General features: G+C 45.1%; 1 protein-coding gene across 3 annotated transcripts; it reads left to right on the plus strand.

Annotated features, from left to right (window-relative positions):
• Positions 1-465: 465 nt before the first annotated feature.
• On the plus strand, positions 466-2,890 carry RPP21 (ribonuclease P/MRP subunit p21). 3 transcript variants are annotated; one of them, XM_032271850.1, is made up of 5 exons: positions 466-574; positions 650-750; positions 834-916; positions 2,470-2,595; positions 2,748-2,890. In XM_032271850.1, exons 1-5 carry the CDS (start codon positions 518-520, stop codon positions 2,843-2,845), a joined length of 465 nt encoding a protein of 154 aa, XP_032127741.1. In that variant the 5' UTR covers positions 466-517; the 3' UTR covers positions 2,846-2,890. The 3 variants fall into 3 exon arrangements, with proteins under 3 accessions (XP_032127741.1, XP_032127740.1, XP_032127742.1); XM_032271851.1 differs by having other exon boundaries at positions 503-574; positions 674-750; positions 2,748-2,889; XM_032271849.1 differs by having other exon boundaries at positions 490-750; positions 2,748-2,889.
• The last annotated feature ends 14,958 nt before the right edge of the window (positions 2,891-17,848 follow it).

A 17,848-nucleotide genomic window follows, 5' to 3' on the forward strand; every position in this document is an offset into this window, starting at 1 on the left:
CGAGGACCGAGAGTCCTTTTGCCTCCCTCCAGCACCCTCATGATCCTGCTCACTTTCACCCCCACTGGCACCAGTGCTTTTTTTTTTTTTTTTTTATGTAGTACCTCTATGCCTTCCCTCTGTAGATCTTACAGGCATCTGCCTCTGACTTCAGGAGAGTAGGGCAGAAGCTCTACCTGTGTATAAATTGCACATAACCATCTCCCCAACCTATCTGCATAAAGAGACCAGGTTTCGGTCCTGAAAATGTCTAGCCGATTTAAGATCCTCACCTGCTCCACTAGGTCCCTAGGGAATATGACTGGTCATGAGCTTGAGGAAGACACAAACACTGAAAACTTATAAAGGGACCGTGGGCATGGATTGCTGGGGATTGGTTTTGGAACAGATAAATCTGTGAGGCCGCGGGGAGGCGCCTTAAGGCGCGGGGACTACGCTTCCCAAGAGGCCTCGCGCGGACGCCCGGGCGGGGCTGTGCGAGGGGCGGGGCTGCGGGCGGCCGAGGAGCGCGGCGCTAATGGCGGGGCCGGTGAAGGACCGCGAGGCCTTCCAGAGGCTCAGCTTCTTGTACCAGGTGAGTCTGCAACAAGGGCCGCACGGGATGATGCTCCGCGCCGCAAGCCCCAGAATGACCGCTCCCCTCCTGCAGGCCGCGCATTGTGTCCTTGCCCAGGACCCCGAGAACCAGGCGCTGGCAAGATTTTACTGCCACACGGAGAGGACCATCGCGAAGCGGCTCGTCTTGCGGCGGTGAGAGCCCTGGGGCGGGTGGCGGGCGGATGGAACGCGAGAGGGAGCGCGGGCTCGGGACCACTGCCTTCCTCCGCCCCCAGGGACCCTTCGGTGAAGAGGACTCTCTGTCGAGGCTGTTCTTCCCTCCTCGTGCCCGGCCTCACCTGCACCCAGCGCCAGAGACGTGAGTGCTCCTGCCGAGGTGGACGATTGCGGAACATTGTGGGTGGGGTGGGGCGGGGGCACTGGAGGCCAACAGCGCCTTCCTCCCTCTAAATGGATGTTGGGTGTGGAATTCGCAGGAGTCTTCTTTTTTCAGGTTTAGATTAAGTTGCTAACTCCATTGCACAAACTAGGGTTTGGGCTTGGCTTTTTTTTTTTTTTTTTTCCTAGCGTGGGCAGTAGAGAATAGCTGTTACTTTAAGAGGCAACCCCACCCATGCACAATAATAGATGTTATTTGGCTTTGCAGAGGACATGAGTCCCATCATTGGTTAAGCAAATATTTATTTTTAACTGGTGGAGTAAAATGCTCACTTACTCATGCCAGTGGTGGTAAAATTCATGATAGCAAAGGGAGTAAGAGATGGAAATTCTTGGCATGTGTTAGGACTCTGAGACAAGAGAGCTGTTAAAACGTGCGCTTTGAATGAAGATACCTACCACAACATGGCTGTTTATCCACCTGGGTGCAGGTGGGCTGAGGCCAAAAAGGGCGTCAGCAAAGGGTGGTGGGTTAGGATAGGAGTTGGTTTTTTTTTTTTTTTTTTTTTGAGACAGAGTTTCACTCATGTTACCCAGGCTGGAGTGCAATGGCGCGATCTCGGCTCACCGCAACCTCCGCCTCCTGGGTTCAGGCAATTCTCCTGCCTCAGCCTCCTGAGTAGCCGGGATTACAGGCACGCACCACCATGCCCAGCTAATTTTTTGTATTTTTAGTAGAGACGGGGTTTCACCATGTTGACCAGGATGGTCTCGATCTCTTGACCCCGTGATCCACCCACCTCGGCCTCCCAAAGTGCTGGGATTACAGGCTTGAGCCACCGCGCCCGGCCAGGAGTTGGTTTTATAGGTTGGGACAAATTTTTTGGGAAGGAGGCAGGGGTGTTACTGGATTGGTTACAGTGGTGGGGGTAGGGGCAAGGAGTATACATTACCATAAATTCAGTTACAATGGCGGGTGGGGAAAGGCGTTAGAGTAGAGGGATATTCACAGAGCAAGAACAGTTAAGGTGGTAGGGTGGGGTGAGGAGTATTCACATTATCATAATAACAGTTAAGATGGCAGAGTGGGAAGAGAAGCCTAATGTCCAGGGAAAGCTCTGAGTCAGGGATAATGGCGAACGCATGCGGAGGATGGGGGGCGATCAGCCGAGGCAGGCAGGACTTCAGACTTTTCTGGGTCCGGGCTTGCACATGGAGGCCTGACAAGAGCTTGTGGTGCTGTCAAGGAAATGAGAGTTCAGGAGGCTGGAGTTTGAGGTAGGAGGGCAAGACATGAGGCTGGAGAAGGAAACGGGCCAGTTCTTGAAGTCTTGTTAGGGAGTTTGGACTTTATCTTAAAGAGTTCCAAGAAATCTAAGGAGCTTATGCAGGGGCCTGACACCATCAAACGTCCATTTAAATTGGGGATGTGGTGGGGGAGCGGGGGTACCTACTGAAAAACACTGGAGGCAGAACTGTCAGCAAGAGACCATTACTTCTGAACCTGGACACTTTTTCCCATGTCCACCCTAGGCTGCAGGGGACAGCGCTGGACAGTACAGACCTGCCTAACATGCCAGCGCAGCCAACGCTTCCTCAATGATCCTGGGCATTTACTCTGGGGAGACAGGCCTGAGGCCCAGCTGGGGAACCAGGCAGGTGAGAGGTGAGGGAGAAAATGGAGGACACCCCAGAGGACAGGGACTATGGGAAACACAGAGTGAAGAGGACACATGGACAGGTCCTGGGTTGGTGTGAGAGGTACAGTCAGAAAACTGATTCTGCACCTCTGATTCTGCTCATTTACCCAGATTCTAAACCACTACAGCCCTTGCCAAACACAGCCCACCCCATTCCAGCCCACCTTCCTGAGGAGAAAATGCCGACTCAAGGTTCCAGTCACCAGTGATGGATTCACCCCAGCTCCCAAATATAGTTTACTTGTTTTACGTTCCATGATTCTGTTCTGTGGGTATTTCAAATCTTAGTTCGGTTTTCTTCTGTTTCTGTTTGTTTCTTGGTTGCCTTGTAATCCCACCATGCAGGGAGATCCTAATTTCCATAGTCCACTTGGCCCCCTTCAGCAGCTCACATTTCCAAGGTCATGGCCCTAGTTCCCTATCAATGACCTGAGCCACCTTAGGACATTCCATGTTTAGGTAGCCATGACGACTGACTGAAGAGCTGGAGAGAATAATGTCACTGCTGTCATCTTCAAACAAGGAGGAGAATATGGGGCACTGGAGAGTGTTCATATCCTCTAGGCCCACTGAGAGTCAGAAAAGACTCAGGTCTTTTCCCAATCTCAAAGTTGTCTTTAATAAAATTCTAATAAAGGAAATGGCGCAAACCTGAACTAACAAGGTCAAAGGTGCTAACAAGGGACACTGACACATTTTGCAAGGATATTTCATAGGTGAACTCCCAGAGTTTTCTTAAGAATAAACAACTAAAATGTCTTCTTTGATATCCCTAGAAAACCTACTGAAGTACAGAATCCCAAGACTGACCTTTTTGCTAATTGCCAGCTAATCAGGTTACACCAAAAGCATACAAAATTTACTATCCCCAGAATGCAGTTTTCTTTCATTTCTCTTAAAAGCCCTGTGTTTGCTTATCGATTGCTGTATAAAAATCACTTCATCATGTTGGAGCTTAAAACAATGATTTATTATTTCCTCCGGTTCTGTGAACTAGGAATTCTGAAAGACTTTGGCTGGATGGTTCTTCTGTTCCACAGGAAATCAGAGTTACATAGCTGCATTTAGCTGGTGTCTGGTAGGTGGTCTGGAAGACCCAAGAAATTTCACTCACATGTTTAGTACCTCATTGCTTCTTCAGGTAGCCTTGCTCCCTAGCTAGCTTTGATGGTCTCACAGCATGGCTGTCTCAAAGTTGTATTTCTTACAGCACCTCTGGCTTCTACAAAAGCATCTCCATATGTAAGTGTTTGGCTGGGCTCAGTGGCTCACGCCTGTAATCCCAACACTTTACTTTGTGAGGCCGAGGCAGGTGGATCACTTGAGTTCAGGAGTTCCATACCAGCCTGGCCAACATTGTGGAACCCCCTTCTCTACTAAAAATACCAAAAAAAAATTAGCAGGGTGTGGCAGTGGGCACCTGTAATTCCAGCTACTTGGGAGGCTGAGGCAGGAGAATCACTTGAACCCAGGAGGTGGTGAGCCTAGATCACGCTGCTGCATTCCAGCCTGTGTGACAGAGTAAGACTGTGTCTCAAAAATAAATACATAATAAAATAAAATGTAGATGCCCAGGCCCTGCGACAGAGGACTTCTAGGCAGAGATTGCAGTGAGCTTCCCAGCTCAGGCTCTTAGCTCCGCTGACTCTGGTAAAATCAGCTGCACTCACCTCTTCTCTTCACTATCACCTTCTATGTTCTTAGGCATCAAACACAATTTTGCTTCAGAAATAAGGGGCAATGCAGCCTAAGGAAAATTTCTAAGACTGCCTCAGTCTTGAAGTCCTTTGCCTGAAACCCAAGGAGAGATCAAGCCTAGGGAGAAGAAGGGGAACATTCTCTTTGGAATGCTGGGTATTTCTAAGCAGGAGTAGGGGGCCCTGCCCTGGAGGGGAGGTTTGGCTTGAACTGCACTGCCTGCGCCCTGCCCCAAACTCTGCCCTCTCCAGGTCCTAATCCAAACAAGTACAAAAGGAGGCTGAGTTTGTGGTGGAGAGGGAAAGAGCATGATGGTTAGAAAATTGTTAGGACTTGTATGTGGTGGAATGCTATTGTTTTTATTTTCTTTCATTCACTATTTTCTGCAAGTATCACTACTGCCCAAATATATTTAAAGAATTGTATCTGTACCTTGAAATTAAAATTAGTATGTTCTAACACATTAAAATAATTAAGGAACCAATTATATTAATATAAACAAAAAACTAATCGTTTTTTTGAGACAGCCTGTCGCCCAGGCTGGAGTGCAGTGGCGGGATCTCAGCTCACTGCAACCTCCGCCTCCTGGGTTCAGCTGATTCTTCTGCCTCAGCTTCCCGAGTGGCTGGGATTACAGGCATACACTGCAATGCCTGGCTAATTTTTTGTATTTTAGTATAAACGGGGTTTCACTGTGTTGCCCAGGCTGGTTGCGAACTCCTGAGCTCAGGCAGTCCACCCTCCTCATCCTCCCATTACAGGCATGAGCCACCATGCCCAGCCAAAAAATTAATCTGGGCCATGTGTGGGCTCACACCTCTAATCCCAGCACTTTGGGAGGCTGAGGCAAAAGAATTGCTTGAGGTCAGGAGTTTAAGAACAATCTGGGCAACATATTGAAGCACTGTCTCTACAAAAAGTTTAAAAAATTAGCCAGGCCTGGTGGCGTGAATAGTCCCAGCTACTCTGAAGGCTGAGGCAGGAGGATCACTTGAGCCCAGGAGCTCCAGGTTACAGTGAGCTATGATGATCTTGCCACTGCACTCCAGCCTGGGCAACGGAGTGAAATCCTGTCTTTAAGAAAAACTGGCTGGGCACGGTGGCTCACGCCTGTAATCTCAGCGCTTTGGAAGGCCAAGGCAGGCAGATCACCTAAGGTCAGAAGTTCGAGACCAGCCTGGCCAACATGGCAAAACCCAGGAGGCAGAAGTTTCGGTGAGCTGAGATCACGCCACCGCACTCCATCGTGGGTGACTAGAGCGAGACTTTGTCTCAGAAAGTGAGAGAAAGAAAGAGAAAGAAAAAGACTAATCTGCCATTCTGCCAAATAAAGATGCCTCTGGGAAATCCAACTCTGAATGATGTCTCAGCTATCTTCTACACATCAGTTCTCAAGTGAACCCTCTTCCCTCAGGACATGTGGCAATGTCTGGATATATTTTTGGGGTTGTCACAATCAGGGAGGTGTTGGTGTTAGAGGCATCTGGTGGGTAGAGGCTAAAAATGTTGCTAAACATCCTACAATTCACAGGACAACCTCCACAACAAAGAGCTGTCTGGCCTGAAACATCAAGTACTCACTATAATGCTGAGGTTGTGAACCTCTGCTCTACCCAGATCCTCTGAGTCTGACACTCCAGGCCAGCTTCCTCCCCTGTAATACCCACAACACCTGCATACATTGCTGTGCTAGCCCCCATCACACTGCAAGGTCATTGCATTTATTGTCTCCTCTTTACAACTGTCAACTCCTGGAAAGTGGGTGCTCTGTCTGACAGCTATGTTTTATAACTATGTGTTTTATGCCTTATATTTTTCTCAGCACTTGAACATTGCCAGACACATACTGTTTGCTCCATAAATGACTGCCAGAGGCATGAGTTTAGTTTTGAGACACCTAGGAAACAGCAGAAATTAGCAATGATTAGTGAGATAAAGAGAGGTTATTAATAAAGCCTCCCCTTTATTACATCTGCCAGCCCTAAAACCCTAGTGTCTATGGTAACATGATTACATCCATTTTATACATAAGTTAATTAATGCTTAGATAATTTACATAGCGTGTCCAAGATCTCATGACTGGACAGAGGACCAGTTGAGACTCTCACATATCTGACTTTAAAAGTCCAATTCTCCTGTTACTATGTAAAGAATTTCCCTTAAATATATTCTTACTAAAAGACTATGAGTGGCCAGGTGTGGTGATTCGTATTTGTAATCCCAGCACTTTAGAAAGCCAAGGAGGGTGGATCACGTGAGGCCAGGAGCTCGAGACTAGGCTGGCCAACGTGATGAAACTCCGTCTCTACTAAAAACACAAAAATTAGCCGGCTGTGGTGGCCAGGTAACTGAGGCTGAGGCAGGAGAATCGTTTGAACCCGGAAGGCAGAGGTTGCAGTGAGCCGAGATTGTGCCACTGCACTCCAGCCTGGTCAACAGAGCCAGACCCTGTCTCAAGAAAAAAGAGAAAAAGACCATAACAGACGCCTCTGGCTTCAAGGTGGCCAACTGGGCACAAAATCTTTCCTCCTTGCTTCTTAAGATTTTTTTTTTTAATGAATAAGTAAATAAGAGGTGTTTCGCTATGTTGCCCAGGCTGGAGTGAAGTGGCTATTCACAGGCGCAATCCCACTGCTGATCAGCACGGGAGTTTTGACCTGCTCCGTTTCTGACCTGGGCCGGTTCATCCTTCCTTAGGCAACCTAGTGGTCCCCCGCTCCCGGGAGGTCACCATATTAATGCCAAACAGTGTGGACACCGGATCAGCATAGCGCACTACAGCCCAGAACTCCTGGGCTCAAGAGATCCTCCAGCCTCAGCCTCCTGAGTAGCTGGGACTACAGTCACGCGCCACCGCGCCCGGCGAAGACATTCTTAAAACGTTATTAGGGGAACTGAGATTAACTGTAAAGAAGGGTGAGTCCAGTAGTGAAAAATTTTCCCCGAATATTAGGAATAGAAAAAGATCCTTACTGATCTATGAAAGAAAGCAGAACTTCCAGCGCATAAGAAACGCTAGAGGGGGCTGTAGCCCAGAGAAAACCAATCAACCTGCTAAAAGGAGCCCTGGAAAGAAACCTCCTCCTCGCCCCTCCGCCTTCCTCCATGTTTCTGCCGCTCCTCCCTTCTCTGGAAGACTCCGCCCTTCACCGAGGCTACCTACCAAATCCGCCGCAGGATGTGGTCCAGGGTCGAGTTATCACAGGCCTGTCTCCCCAGGGTTCCCGCGTCGCGTATCTAGGCAGAAGCACTTACCCCGCATCCCTCCCGTCAGGACCCCACGTGCTGCCCCAGTGAAATGAACTCCTGGTGCTTGTGGCGTGCGCTGCGCGGTTCCACTCCGCTGTGCCTTCCTTTCCACTCGCCCCGACAGCTGGACGCCCCGCTGTAGCTTGGCGCGGTCTCAGCGCTACGCGCGTCCTGGGATCCACAAAGTTGGCCGCTTCCACAGGGTGTGCCAAAGCTTATCAAGCGCCATTCCATGTAGGGAAAATAACTGATACACTCAGCACAGTTCTGCATATACATGGGCCATTGAAAGGAAATGAATGAAGCTTGCGTGACACCTTTTGTGAAAGCAATAGTACCGAATGACAAATCAAATTGCATCTTGGCCGATCTCCTGAAGAGGAAAAATCTTGCCAAATGCATTTTTCCAGCAAAATGCAAACCTCCTTCAGCTAACACCAAGTAAGTATGGGAGTGCTGAGACGTAGTACAATGCGAGTTTTCAGTATAATTGGAAAAAAAAAAAAAAAGAAAGAAACCAAATTAAGATTTTCTACGTTTTCAAGGACAGTACCTAGGCAGGACATTTGCAGAGTGATATTTTTCAAAAATCCTGTAAGAAACTATAAAGTCACTGGGAGATATTCTATTAAAATGTGTTTTTCTACAAAGCAGAGTCACAAAAACACATGCTATGTGGTACACAAATAAAGTGGAAGCTGTCGATACAGGTATAAATATAAAGGACTTTGTTTACACACAAAAAAATTTGTTGTCTCAATATGCAACATTGTTGAACAAATATGGAGCTAACCAACTGACTTCTAATGAATTATTCTAATAAATTTTACTCTGATAAGTTACATACTTAAAATATTATATTTAAATAACAAACTGGACAGCTGTAGAAGAAACCTTATTTATCCTAATGTGAAGTTTAATATTCGTTTGTAAAAAAAATTTGTTTAAATAAATGCAGGAGATAAGTGGGTGATTAAAACAACCACCTGGTATAAAATAGCGTTTCTTCTCACCATAAAACAAAACAAAAATTCCACTCACTGCACTTCACCCTAGAATATATTGTGTTCATTTTAAGGAGGAAATGTTTCAAAACTCAAAATTTAGCCAACATTTTAATGATTTAAGAACTATTATCGAAAATATTTTTTTTCAGGAAAAGTTGCTATAGCTTAATTATTAAGTAACCCAAACTCCTATTGCTTTTAAACTTCCTAGTTTGCTTCTTTCAACAGCCCAGTGTGGAAAACATTTGCTGCAAAACTGCCCTGTGAATTTTATAGGCATTGTGGGTTCACCCAGTGGGAGTCTGCAGCATTGGCTAAAAAAGTTGTTTCTGTGGTGCCTGATGAGAGGCTTGTGCTTTTAGCAATTGCATACCTACATATGTCACCCCGTAGAGCCTTCAGTGCTTCCCAATCCACCCCTCACTCCCACCTAATCCCTGACCAGGAGTAAACCCTAAGATGAGCTTGGAGGCTCCTGTGGCTAAGGGCAGTGGAATCCACTAAAGTGTGCCAGGGCTGACAGAATATCAGAATTCTGCAATTGTGCCCCAAATTCAGAATTCTCTTCTCAGTGCATCATGGCTCTTGTGGAGCAGAGCCTACGCATTGTGGGTTTTCAGTTACCTGTTACAAGATGTTGTTTACTCCCCTCACTCCATGTTCTTTGTATGGTGCAGTAAAACTCTAGTGGGGCTGCTGGTGTTAGGTGTTATGGGGGGCGGGCTCCTACCCAGCTGCTGCTGAGCTCTGGGAGTTTGCTGTGGGCCATGGATTGGGTAATGTGTCTTTAGGTTCTATGTGGGAAGGGTGACCACCTCCACCTGGAGCCATAGCTTAGGAAGGAGGCAGATGAAGCAGATGAATAACCGCCACTGTGTCTGGAAAGAGTGGGACACTCTGGAGACTCACGGGACAGTGTTTGCAATTTATTGAAGGCTTGCGATATCACAATAGGAGGGTTGTTCAACAGGAGGAAAACCGTCCAATTGAAGAAAGAGCTGGAAGGAAGAAAATAGGACGATGGGCTCCAGTGCTAGAAAAGAGAGACCAAATACAGTCAGAAAAGCACAGGAATGTATTTTTCCTCAAGTTCCTCATCTGTCACGTTCACTACAGATCTCAGCTTTGCTCTCTCAGAGTCCCGCAGCCCTCCAGCTCACTGAGAGGGGCTCCTGTTCTCTTTGCAAACTGCCCATCCCCCTCCTCACTCAGCACCCTCCATCTGCTGTCACCCATTCCAAGGGCACGAATACTTACAGCTCAATCCTTGCAAGCCTGGTTTGCACCACAGTGCCCCAAACCGGGAGACCTGCATCTCCTTTCCCTCTGCACCTCTGTAACTGACCTGCAGCAGTGGGCTTAGTATTCAGCTCAGTGCCCTCCTGATCTTTGGTTCAGCCTTCTCTCCCACCTGGGCCTTTAGAACTACTCCATCTTAGGCTTCTGCTCTTGTCTGGGGTGCAAATGACAGTGTGTAGCCACTTCCCTAGCTCGAAGCATCATTATCTGTCCCTGGGGTTTCTGCCAAAATTTCCCAACACATTTCTTTGCCTCCAGTCTTGCTCTCCTCCAAAGACTGCCTGCAACCAGAGAGATCTTTGTAAAGGAAAGTATCGTCTGTCTCTCCCCTACCTCAAAACTTTCATGGTCCACATAATCATCTCAACTGACGCAGAAAAGCATTTAACAGAATTCAACACCCTTTTCTGATAAAAACATTCAACAACCTAGGAATAGAAGGAAACTACCTCAACACAGTAAAGGCTATTTATAAGAAGCCCATCACGAACATTATACTCAAGGTGAAAGAATGAGGAAGGCTTTTCCTCTATGATCAGTAACAAGACAAAAATACCTACTCACACATCTATTCAACTTAGTATTGGAAGTTCTAGCCAGAGTAATTAGGCAAAGAAAATAAAGTAAAACAACCAAGTGGAAAGGAAGAAGTAAAATTATCTTTGTTAGCAGATAGCATGATCATATGTGCAGAAAACCCTAAGGATTACACACACACACACACACACACACACACACACACACACACACACCACACAGAGTCAATAAACAAATCCAGCAAAGTTGCAAATACAAAATCAGCACGTAGCAGACAGTTGTATTTGCATACCGTGACTTGCAACATGGTGTTTCTTCTAGTCCTAAAGAGGCAAGTTGACCCAGTCCAGGTAGAGCACCGACTTAGAGAGAGAAAGAAGGAAACAGCTGAAAGAATCTGAGGTGTATCAATTTGTAAGCCAAATATAAATCATAATGTGTGTTAGATTAAGGAAATGTACTTTCTCATAGTAATACCGTATTTCTAAGTTCTGCCCAGATACTCTGTTATTGCGCATGTTTCTAGAAAACACAGCCCCAAATGTGCATAGTCTTGAATACAAAAGAATCAAAAGCTCTCCATATATAGTATAAATGCTTAAAGCATTTTCATTGCTAAAAATACATGCCAAACTCAAAAAAAACAACACTGCTCTGTAAACTATAGGTTGTAAATAATTTGCCTCTCTATAATCATTTTACTCACAAATTGCTACTTGAGTAATCTCGTTAATGGCCCCTAATTACATCCTAATCCCCAGAAACTGCCAGTGTTGCCTTATTTGGCAAAAAGGACTTTGTAAATGTGATTAAGTTAAGAATCTTGGGATAGACAGATTATCTTGGATTTGCTGGGTGGGCCCAATATAATCACAGTGGTCCTTGTCAGAGGAGGCAGGAAATGTCAGAGTCAGAGGAGAAGGGGATGTGATGAGGCCAGGAGAGGCTGAAGTGATTCATATCGAAGGTGGAGGAAGGGCTTACAAGTCAAGGAACATAAACAGTCTTAGAAGCCGGACAGGGTTAGGTCCTCCCCTAGAGCCTATAGAAGAAACCCAGCCCAGCTGACATCTTGACTTCAGTCCACTGAACTAAAGCCCACTCAAAATTATTTTAATTTGCTGATTTCAAGAGCTGTAAGTGAATATATATGTTTTATATTGTCACCAAATTTATGGTAATTTATTATAGCAGCCACAGGAAATGAATATACCACTTTGGGAGGCTGCAAGGCAACCTTTCAAAGGATATCCATGTCAAATCCCTGGAACATATAACTATTACTTTATACGGCAAAAGAGTGAGTATTACTTTGTATTGAAAAAGATAAGATTAAGTTAAGGGTGCTGAGAGGATGAGCTAGGCTAGAGTATCTGGGTGGACCTTAAATGCAGTCACATGTATTCACATGTATTTTTATAAAAGACAAGGAGAGGGAGGTATTTTTGTTTGTTTGTTTGTTTTTCGAGACGCAGTCTTACTCTGTTGCCCAGGCTGGAGTGCAGTGGCACAGTCTCAGCTGACTGCAGCCTCTGCTCCGAGGGTTCCAGCAATTCTCCCGCCTTAGCCTCCTGGGTAGCTGGAATTACAGGCGCACACCACCACATCTGGCTAATTTTTGTATTTTTAGTAGAGACAGGGTTTTGCCTTGTTGGCCAAGTTGAATGCCTGACCTCAGGTAATCCGTCCGTCTCAGCCTCCCAAAGTGCTAGGATTTCAGGCGTGAGCTACCACACCAGCCTTGGGGAGGGAGTTTTTTTTTAACTTTTAGGTTTGAGGGCACATGTTGAAGGTTTGTTACATAGGTTTGAGGGTACATGTTGAAGGTTTGTTACATAGGTGAACCTGTGTCATTGAGGTTTGTTGTATAGATTATTCCATTACCCAGGAATTAAGCCCAGTACCCATAGGGAGTTTGAGGTTCACAGACACACAGAGGAGAAGGTGATATGAAGACGGAGGCAAGAGATTGGAGTGATGCAGCCACAAGCCAAGGAATGCCTGCAGCCAAGGAATTGATTCTCCCCTAGATCCTCTGGAGGGAGCACGGCCCTAATGAGACCTTGATTTCTGGCTCCTGGCCTCCAAAGTTGTGAGAAGATAGATTTCTGTTGTTTTAAACCATCAAGTTTGTGGCAATTTTTTGCAGCAACCACAGGAAACCAATACAACTACCACAATCTAATGTTTAAAAAGCAATTAATTGGATGATTGCAGGCAAAATTATGTATCTCAAATTTAAAAGTTGATACCTGTTTGCAAGAATCTCATTAAATGCAACAGAAGTACTTAATTCAAACAAGATCCTTGAATGCAGAATCAATTATTTGTATCTAAAAGTATAAATTGCATTCTATTTGCATCACCATAACAGGACAATGCAACAAAATGTAACATTGTATTAAGTACCTGTGAAACTTTACACAAATTAAATAACTTTGTTTTTTGAAAAACAGAAACATTATTATAGTACAGAGCATTCCAAAACTTTCAAAGATCCTACTAGCCCACTTATATTGTTATTAGATGTTATAAATTTGCTTTATGATTCAAAAATTCCATTGTAGTAAACAGATCCATTTGTTCCTGAAAACTTTTAGAGTTTGTACCAGTGAGAACTTTCTCTGTCAGGATCCTGTGGTATGTGTTGAAGAAAAAATCAAAATAAATAAAGAAAGAAAGAAAGAAAAGAAAAGAAAAAATCATATTCTGTGATGCCTGGTCTGGTGCTTCTGTTTCCTCAGGGGGACAGATGGTCATGTTCTCTGCAGAGCTCCAATGCGTCCCTATCTCCAGTCCCTCCAGGCCAAAAGCAATCCCTGAGATAAGTCTGGGTGGCTGATGTTTGTAAACTGTGCTGAATCTGTAATGAGGCCACCATTTCCCTTTAGGCTTTGACATGGTTAAAAGTGTATCAGGATTATGGTGGATCAATGATTAAATTACACTTCTCATGAAGCGGCAGATTATATGCTGTGCCTTGTGGTGAGGCTTCAGGTTCCTGCTGCTGAAGCTCTGAATCCCTTCCACTGCAGGCCCTTACTTGGGGCAACAGTACTTGTCCTGTGAGGACCTGTCAGTGACACCCCCAGTGCTGGTGGTGCTCCGCAGTTGTTATGGAAACCAGGGATTAGGAAAATTGATCACTTTCAACTGAGGAAACATTGTTCACTAAGGAAACCCAACAGACTTTTCTTGAATGGCACTCAATATTGGTCCCTCAGTGTCAGGCTACATGTTGAACAGAGTAAAATACATCCCTGGGATTCTCTCAGGATTGCTCAAGGCGTTGCTTTCATATGTCATCATTTTATGCATCACTTTTGAATGCAAGAAAAGTTTTAACAATTGTCATATTATATCCAGATTATAAAGCTGAATCTAATGTCTAGATTCCTATGTGTCAACTGGCAATGTTTGGGAACTGGCAATTCTTAAAAACCCTTATAAAGTAGGGACTTTGAAGTGTGCTTTAAATTTCCCATCCTCTGAAGTACACAAAGATCTTTCCAAAGGCACCTAACCCACAAGGATTCCTCTTGATAGAACCAGATGTGAAGTTGCTACAAAGAAATGATGGTGTATGAGAAACCATGACTTCCCAGGGTCTGCGTTTGCTGAAGTAACTGACCGTGAAGTCTATTTTCTCTTTGGATTTGGGTGATAAGAAGAAGCCACTGTGACTCCATTATGGATCCATGCTCACTGAAGATTCAGAAAATCAGCAGCACAATTTGGTTAACATGGTGTCTTTCCCTTGCACTGCTGGATGGAGCTGGTCCAAGCAACATGAACTTCCTTTTCTCTTTCATAGTCTTCACAGTGTCTTTTGATCTTGGGCTCCACAAGAGGCATCTACAGGGCATAGCTGTCGGTGACTCAGGGAGGCCAGGAGGTGGCAGACAAGTGAGGGGAACCCAGAAGTAGCCAGTAGCTGTTCAATGCCAGGAAAACCTGGGCTAGGACATGCCCTTCAGTGTTGAGGGACACAATGGCAGCTCCGAGAACTATGGAAATCAGCATAAAGCTGAATTACAAATCAGTATATGTGGTCCAGTATAGACTGCTTCCAGGCTCTCTATGGTCACAATCCACAGAGAGCATTATATTGTCACAGTCTATCACTGTCTCTAGAGGAAATTAAATAAATACTTTTGGACCTGTCATTGATACATTATCAATGATTTTGTAGAGTAAATTATGGAAACCTAAAAGAAAAAAATGTCCCCTGGCTATTTATCCCTCACTTGCCAATCACTATCATTGTCTCTTCCTATTTTCCTGTTCTCAGGGTGTTTCTGGGACCTTCAGTAGAAATTCTCAACTCCAGGCTTTCAGCTGTTTCTGCACAGAGGACATAGTCCTGGCCCAAACTCTCTAGTATCACACACATGCACACACATGCATGTGCTCTCACACACACACACACACACACACACACACACACACTCTGTCCTGAGACCTCCTCCTTTCTCTCAAGTTTCTGGGATCATATCACATATCCCAACGATTATCCCTCCAGGATTTTGAAGCATCTCATCCCCTCCTGCTCTCCTAAGGAGAAGGGATAGAGGGAATGAGCCTGGTCTCTTCATGATTTTTTTCACATTTAGGCCCGTCTGGCGTGGGAATAAAAGGACACCACCATTAGTGAGCAATTATGGAATCATTCAGGACCTGTGCATGGGTGGGCAGTTCAACAGGAGAACCAATGAGCCAGGTCATAGAAAGGATCATGAGAAAGGAGTGGGGGAGCTAGCAGGTTTCCATGGCAAATCGATTACAGAGTAGACCAAATGCCTTCAAGTGTGCAGAGGTTCTGAGCCAGGGGTTATTCTCTTGTACATCTTCTAGCTAATTTGATTTACGTTACCCCACAGGACTCCTGCAACCTTCAGCTGCTGCACATCTTGTTGAGTAACAGCCTGCAATTCTTCTCTACTCTGGGTTCCACACTGTGTTGCCCACATCGTCCTACTGCCAAAAACATGGAAAATCCCAGCCCAAGGGTTCCCTTGCCCACCCCCATTCTGCTCCTTCACTAGGGTCTGCAGGTGTTAGACGTCTCCTCTGCTCCCCAACTGGGAGCCTCAGGCTTTCCCAACCCTGCCCCTGAGCCTTTGCAGCTGCACCACCTCTAGTGCCTGTCCTCCTGGATCCCAGTGTAGTCTCCACATCCCTACATCTCATCACTATTTCTGCTGTTCAGAGTTCTCCAGAATCTCCCAGCTCATTTTATTGCTTCCAGTCTCGCTCTGACCCAAGCGAGACTTAGATCAGTGCCTTACAACTGCAGGAATCCTGCTGAAGCAAAAATCAAATTTTATTTCTTTTTTCTTAAAATATTTTAATGACTCACTATAAATCTCAGGATAGCACCAAAAATCTTAATCACTTTTCCCAACCCTATATGAACAGGACCTTACACACTTTTCCAATTTTCTCTCTCTCTCTCCTCTTGCCCTTGCCAGTGATGCTGCTTGCAGTTTCACAAACTTGCTGCAACATCTTTCATTTTTTGGTTTGAACTAGGTGTTCCCTTTGCTTGGGTCTGCCTAATTTCTGCTCATTTTTTAATATTGTTATTATACTTGGCTTCCTGTCAGAAGTTTAACCTGCTTTCCTGAAACTGGCTTAGCTCTCCCGCCTTTCTTTTCTCACTGTTGCTTTCCTTCCTTTTCAAACCACTTATTGTAGTATCTTCTATTCAACTGGCTTGTGTATTTCTTTCCCACTACACTGTTGCTTCAGAACATAACTACCTGTGTTTACATTCCTCATCTTATTCCCAAGGAGGAGCACAGAAGCTGGCATATTCTGGGACCTCAAGCTCTATTTGGTGGATAGATGAAAAATAGAGATTCTTATAGTAACAATGCACACTGAGAGTGTCTCTTCACAGCGAGAGTTCAAGAGATAACACACACAAATTTTAAAATATGTATTTCTAAAATGTGTAATATTAGGTATGACACCAACAAAGGTGTCCATCTCCCCTGCTAGACACCAGAATCAATGAGGACAGCTAAACTGGGTTACTTACATTCCCCTCAGACAGTCTATATTGGATCCTTGTTTGTAGAAAGAGTGATTCACATAAAATGGATGATAAAATGGAGACCCAGAGAAGTGAAGGACTCTATCCAGACTCACACAGCTGATTTGTCTCAAACTCTCAGGCTTAAGCCATTTCCATGCCTCAGCCTTCCAAAGTGCTAGGATTACAGATATGAGTCACCACGCCAGCCAGCATCATATAATGAATTTATTATTGGTTTAAAAAAATGGAAAAATGAAAAGGGAGTTGATGGAGAATTAAATATGGACAGAGGATGAAGATGGGAGGCTTTGAAGGGCTGCCCTTCACTGTGTGCGTGTGTGTGTGTGTGTAATTCCTCTCTCCCAAACTATGTCTAACCTCATAGGGATTAATCACTGGGGTCTCCATCGGCCACAGCCACACATATCCACAGAAACCCTGACCTACACTGACAGATGTAAGAGGGTGGCCTTGAACGTTCCGAATCCCTGCCTCATAGGATTTTGGATAATCTGGACACTTTCCTCTTATGCTGTTTCTGTATCAACCTTAGGAACTGTGTTTGTGGCGTTTTCTGCACTCATCTTGTGATAGAATTCTGTTTGCCCCCCAGATCTCCCCTTTTCCCTTGGAGTGCAACAGTGGCTATCAGGGTCTTGGGCTGAGGGTCCATGGGTGACTGTGTGGGATGCTGGAAGCAATCTCATACTTCATAGCCACCCCACACTTCATAGTTATACTCACCTCTAAGAAATTATTCAAATTAAAAGACAAACACATATAAACAATTTATGGACTTGACTGATTAACATGGAAAAGCATTACTTTCCAGTTTTCTGCCTCTCACTGAAACTTTATTCCTGTACTTTGAACTCATTTGAAACTTCCAACTTAACTAGGAATTGCTATAGCCAGGCTATTCTAGACAGCTCCCATGACTGCTAGGATTCAGCAAATACAGCATATTTTTTCCAATTGAAATATGTAGTTCTAGAAAATACTATTTTAAGGCCAGGCTTGGTGGCTCACGCCTGTAATCCCAGCACTTTGGGAGGCCAAGGCAGGCAGATCACTTGAGGTCAGGAGTTTGAGACCAGCCTGGCCAACATGATAAAACCCCATCTCTACTAAAAATACAAAAAAGAAAAATAAAATTAGCCAGGTGTGGTGGCACACACCTGTAATCCCAGCTACTTGGGAGGCTGAGGCATAAGAATTGCTTGAACCTGGGAGGCAGAGGTTACAGTAGCCCAGATCATGCCACTCCACTCCAGCCTGGTGACAGAGCAAGACTCCATCAGAAAAAGAAAGAAAGAAAAAGAAAGAAAAAGAAAGAGAAAGAAAGAAAGAAAGAAAGAAAGAAAGAAAGAAAGAAAGAAAGA

This window comes from Sapajus apella, unplaced genomic scaffold, assembly GCF_009761245.1.
Source record: "Sapajus apella isolate SASKATOON/1434 unplaced genomic scaffold, GSC_monkey_1.0 scaffold252, whole genome shotgun sequence".
In the NCBI taxonomy this organism is placed as follows: domain Eukaryota; kingdom Metazoa; phylum Chordata; class Mammalia; order Primates; family Cebidae; genus Sapajus; species Sapajus apella.

Bases quoted from the DNA above. Each gene is read 5' to 3' on its own strand.
- RPP21 (XM_032271849.1), top strand. From the start codon at position 518: ATGGCGGGGCCGGTGAAGGACCGCGAGGCCTTCCAGAGGCTCAGCTTC. The intron at 917-2,469 runs GTGAGTGCTCCT...TGTCCACCCTAG, and splicing joins CTGCACCCAGCGCCAGAGAC to GCTGCAGGGGACAGCGCTGG. The intron at 2,596-2,747 runs GTGAGAGGTGAG...TCATTTACCCAG, and splicing joins CCAGCTGGGGAACCAGGCAG to ATTCTAAACCACTACAGCCC.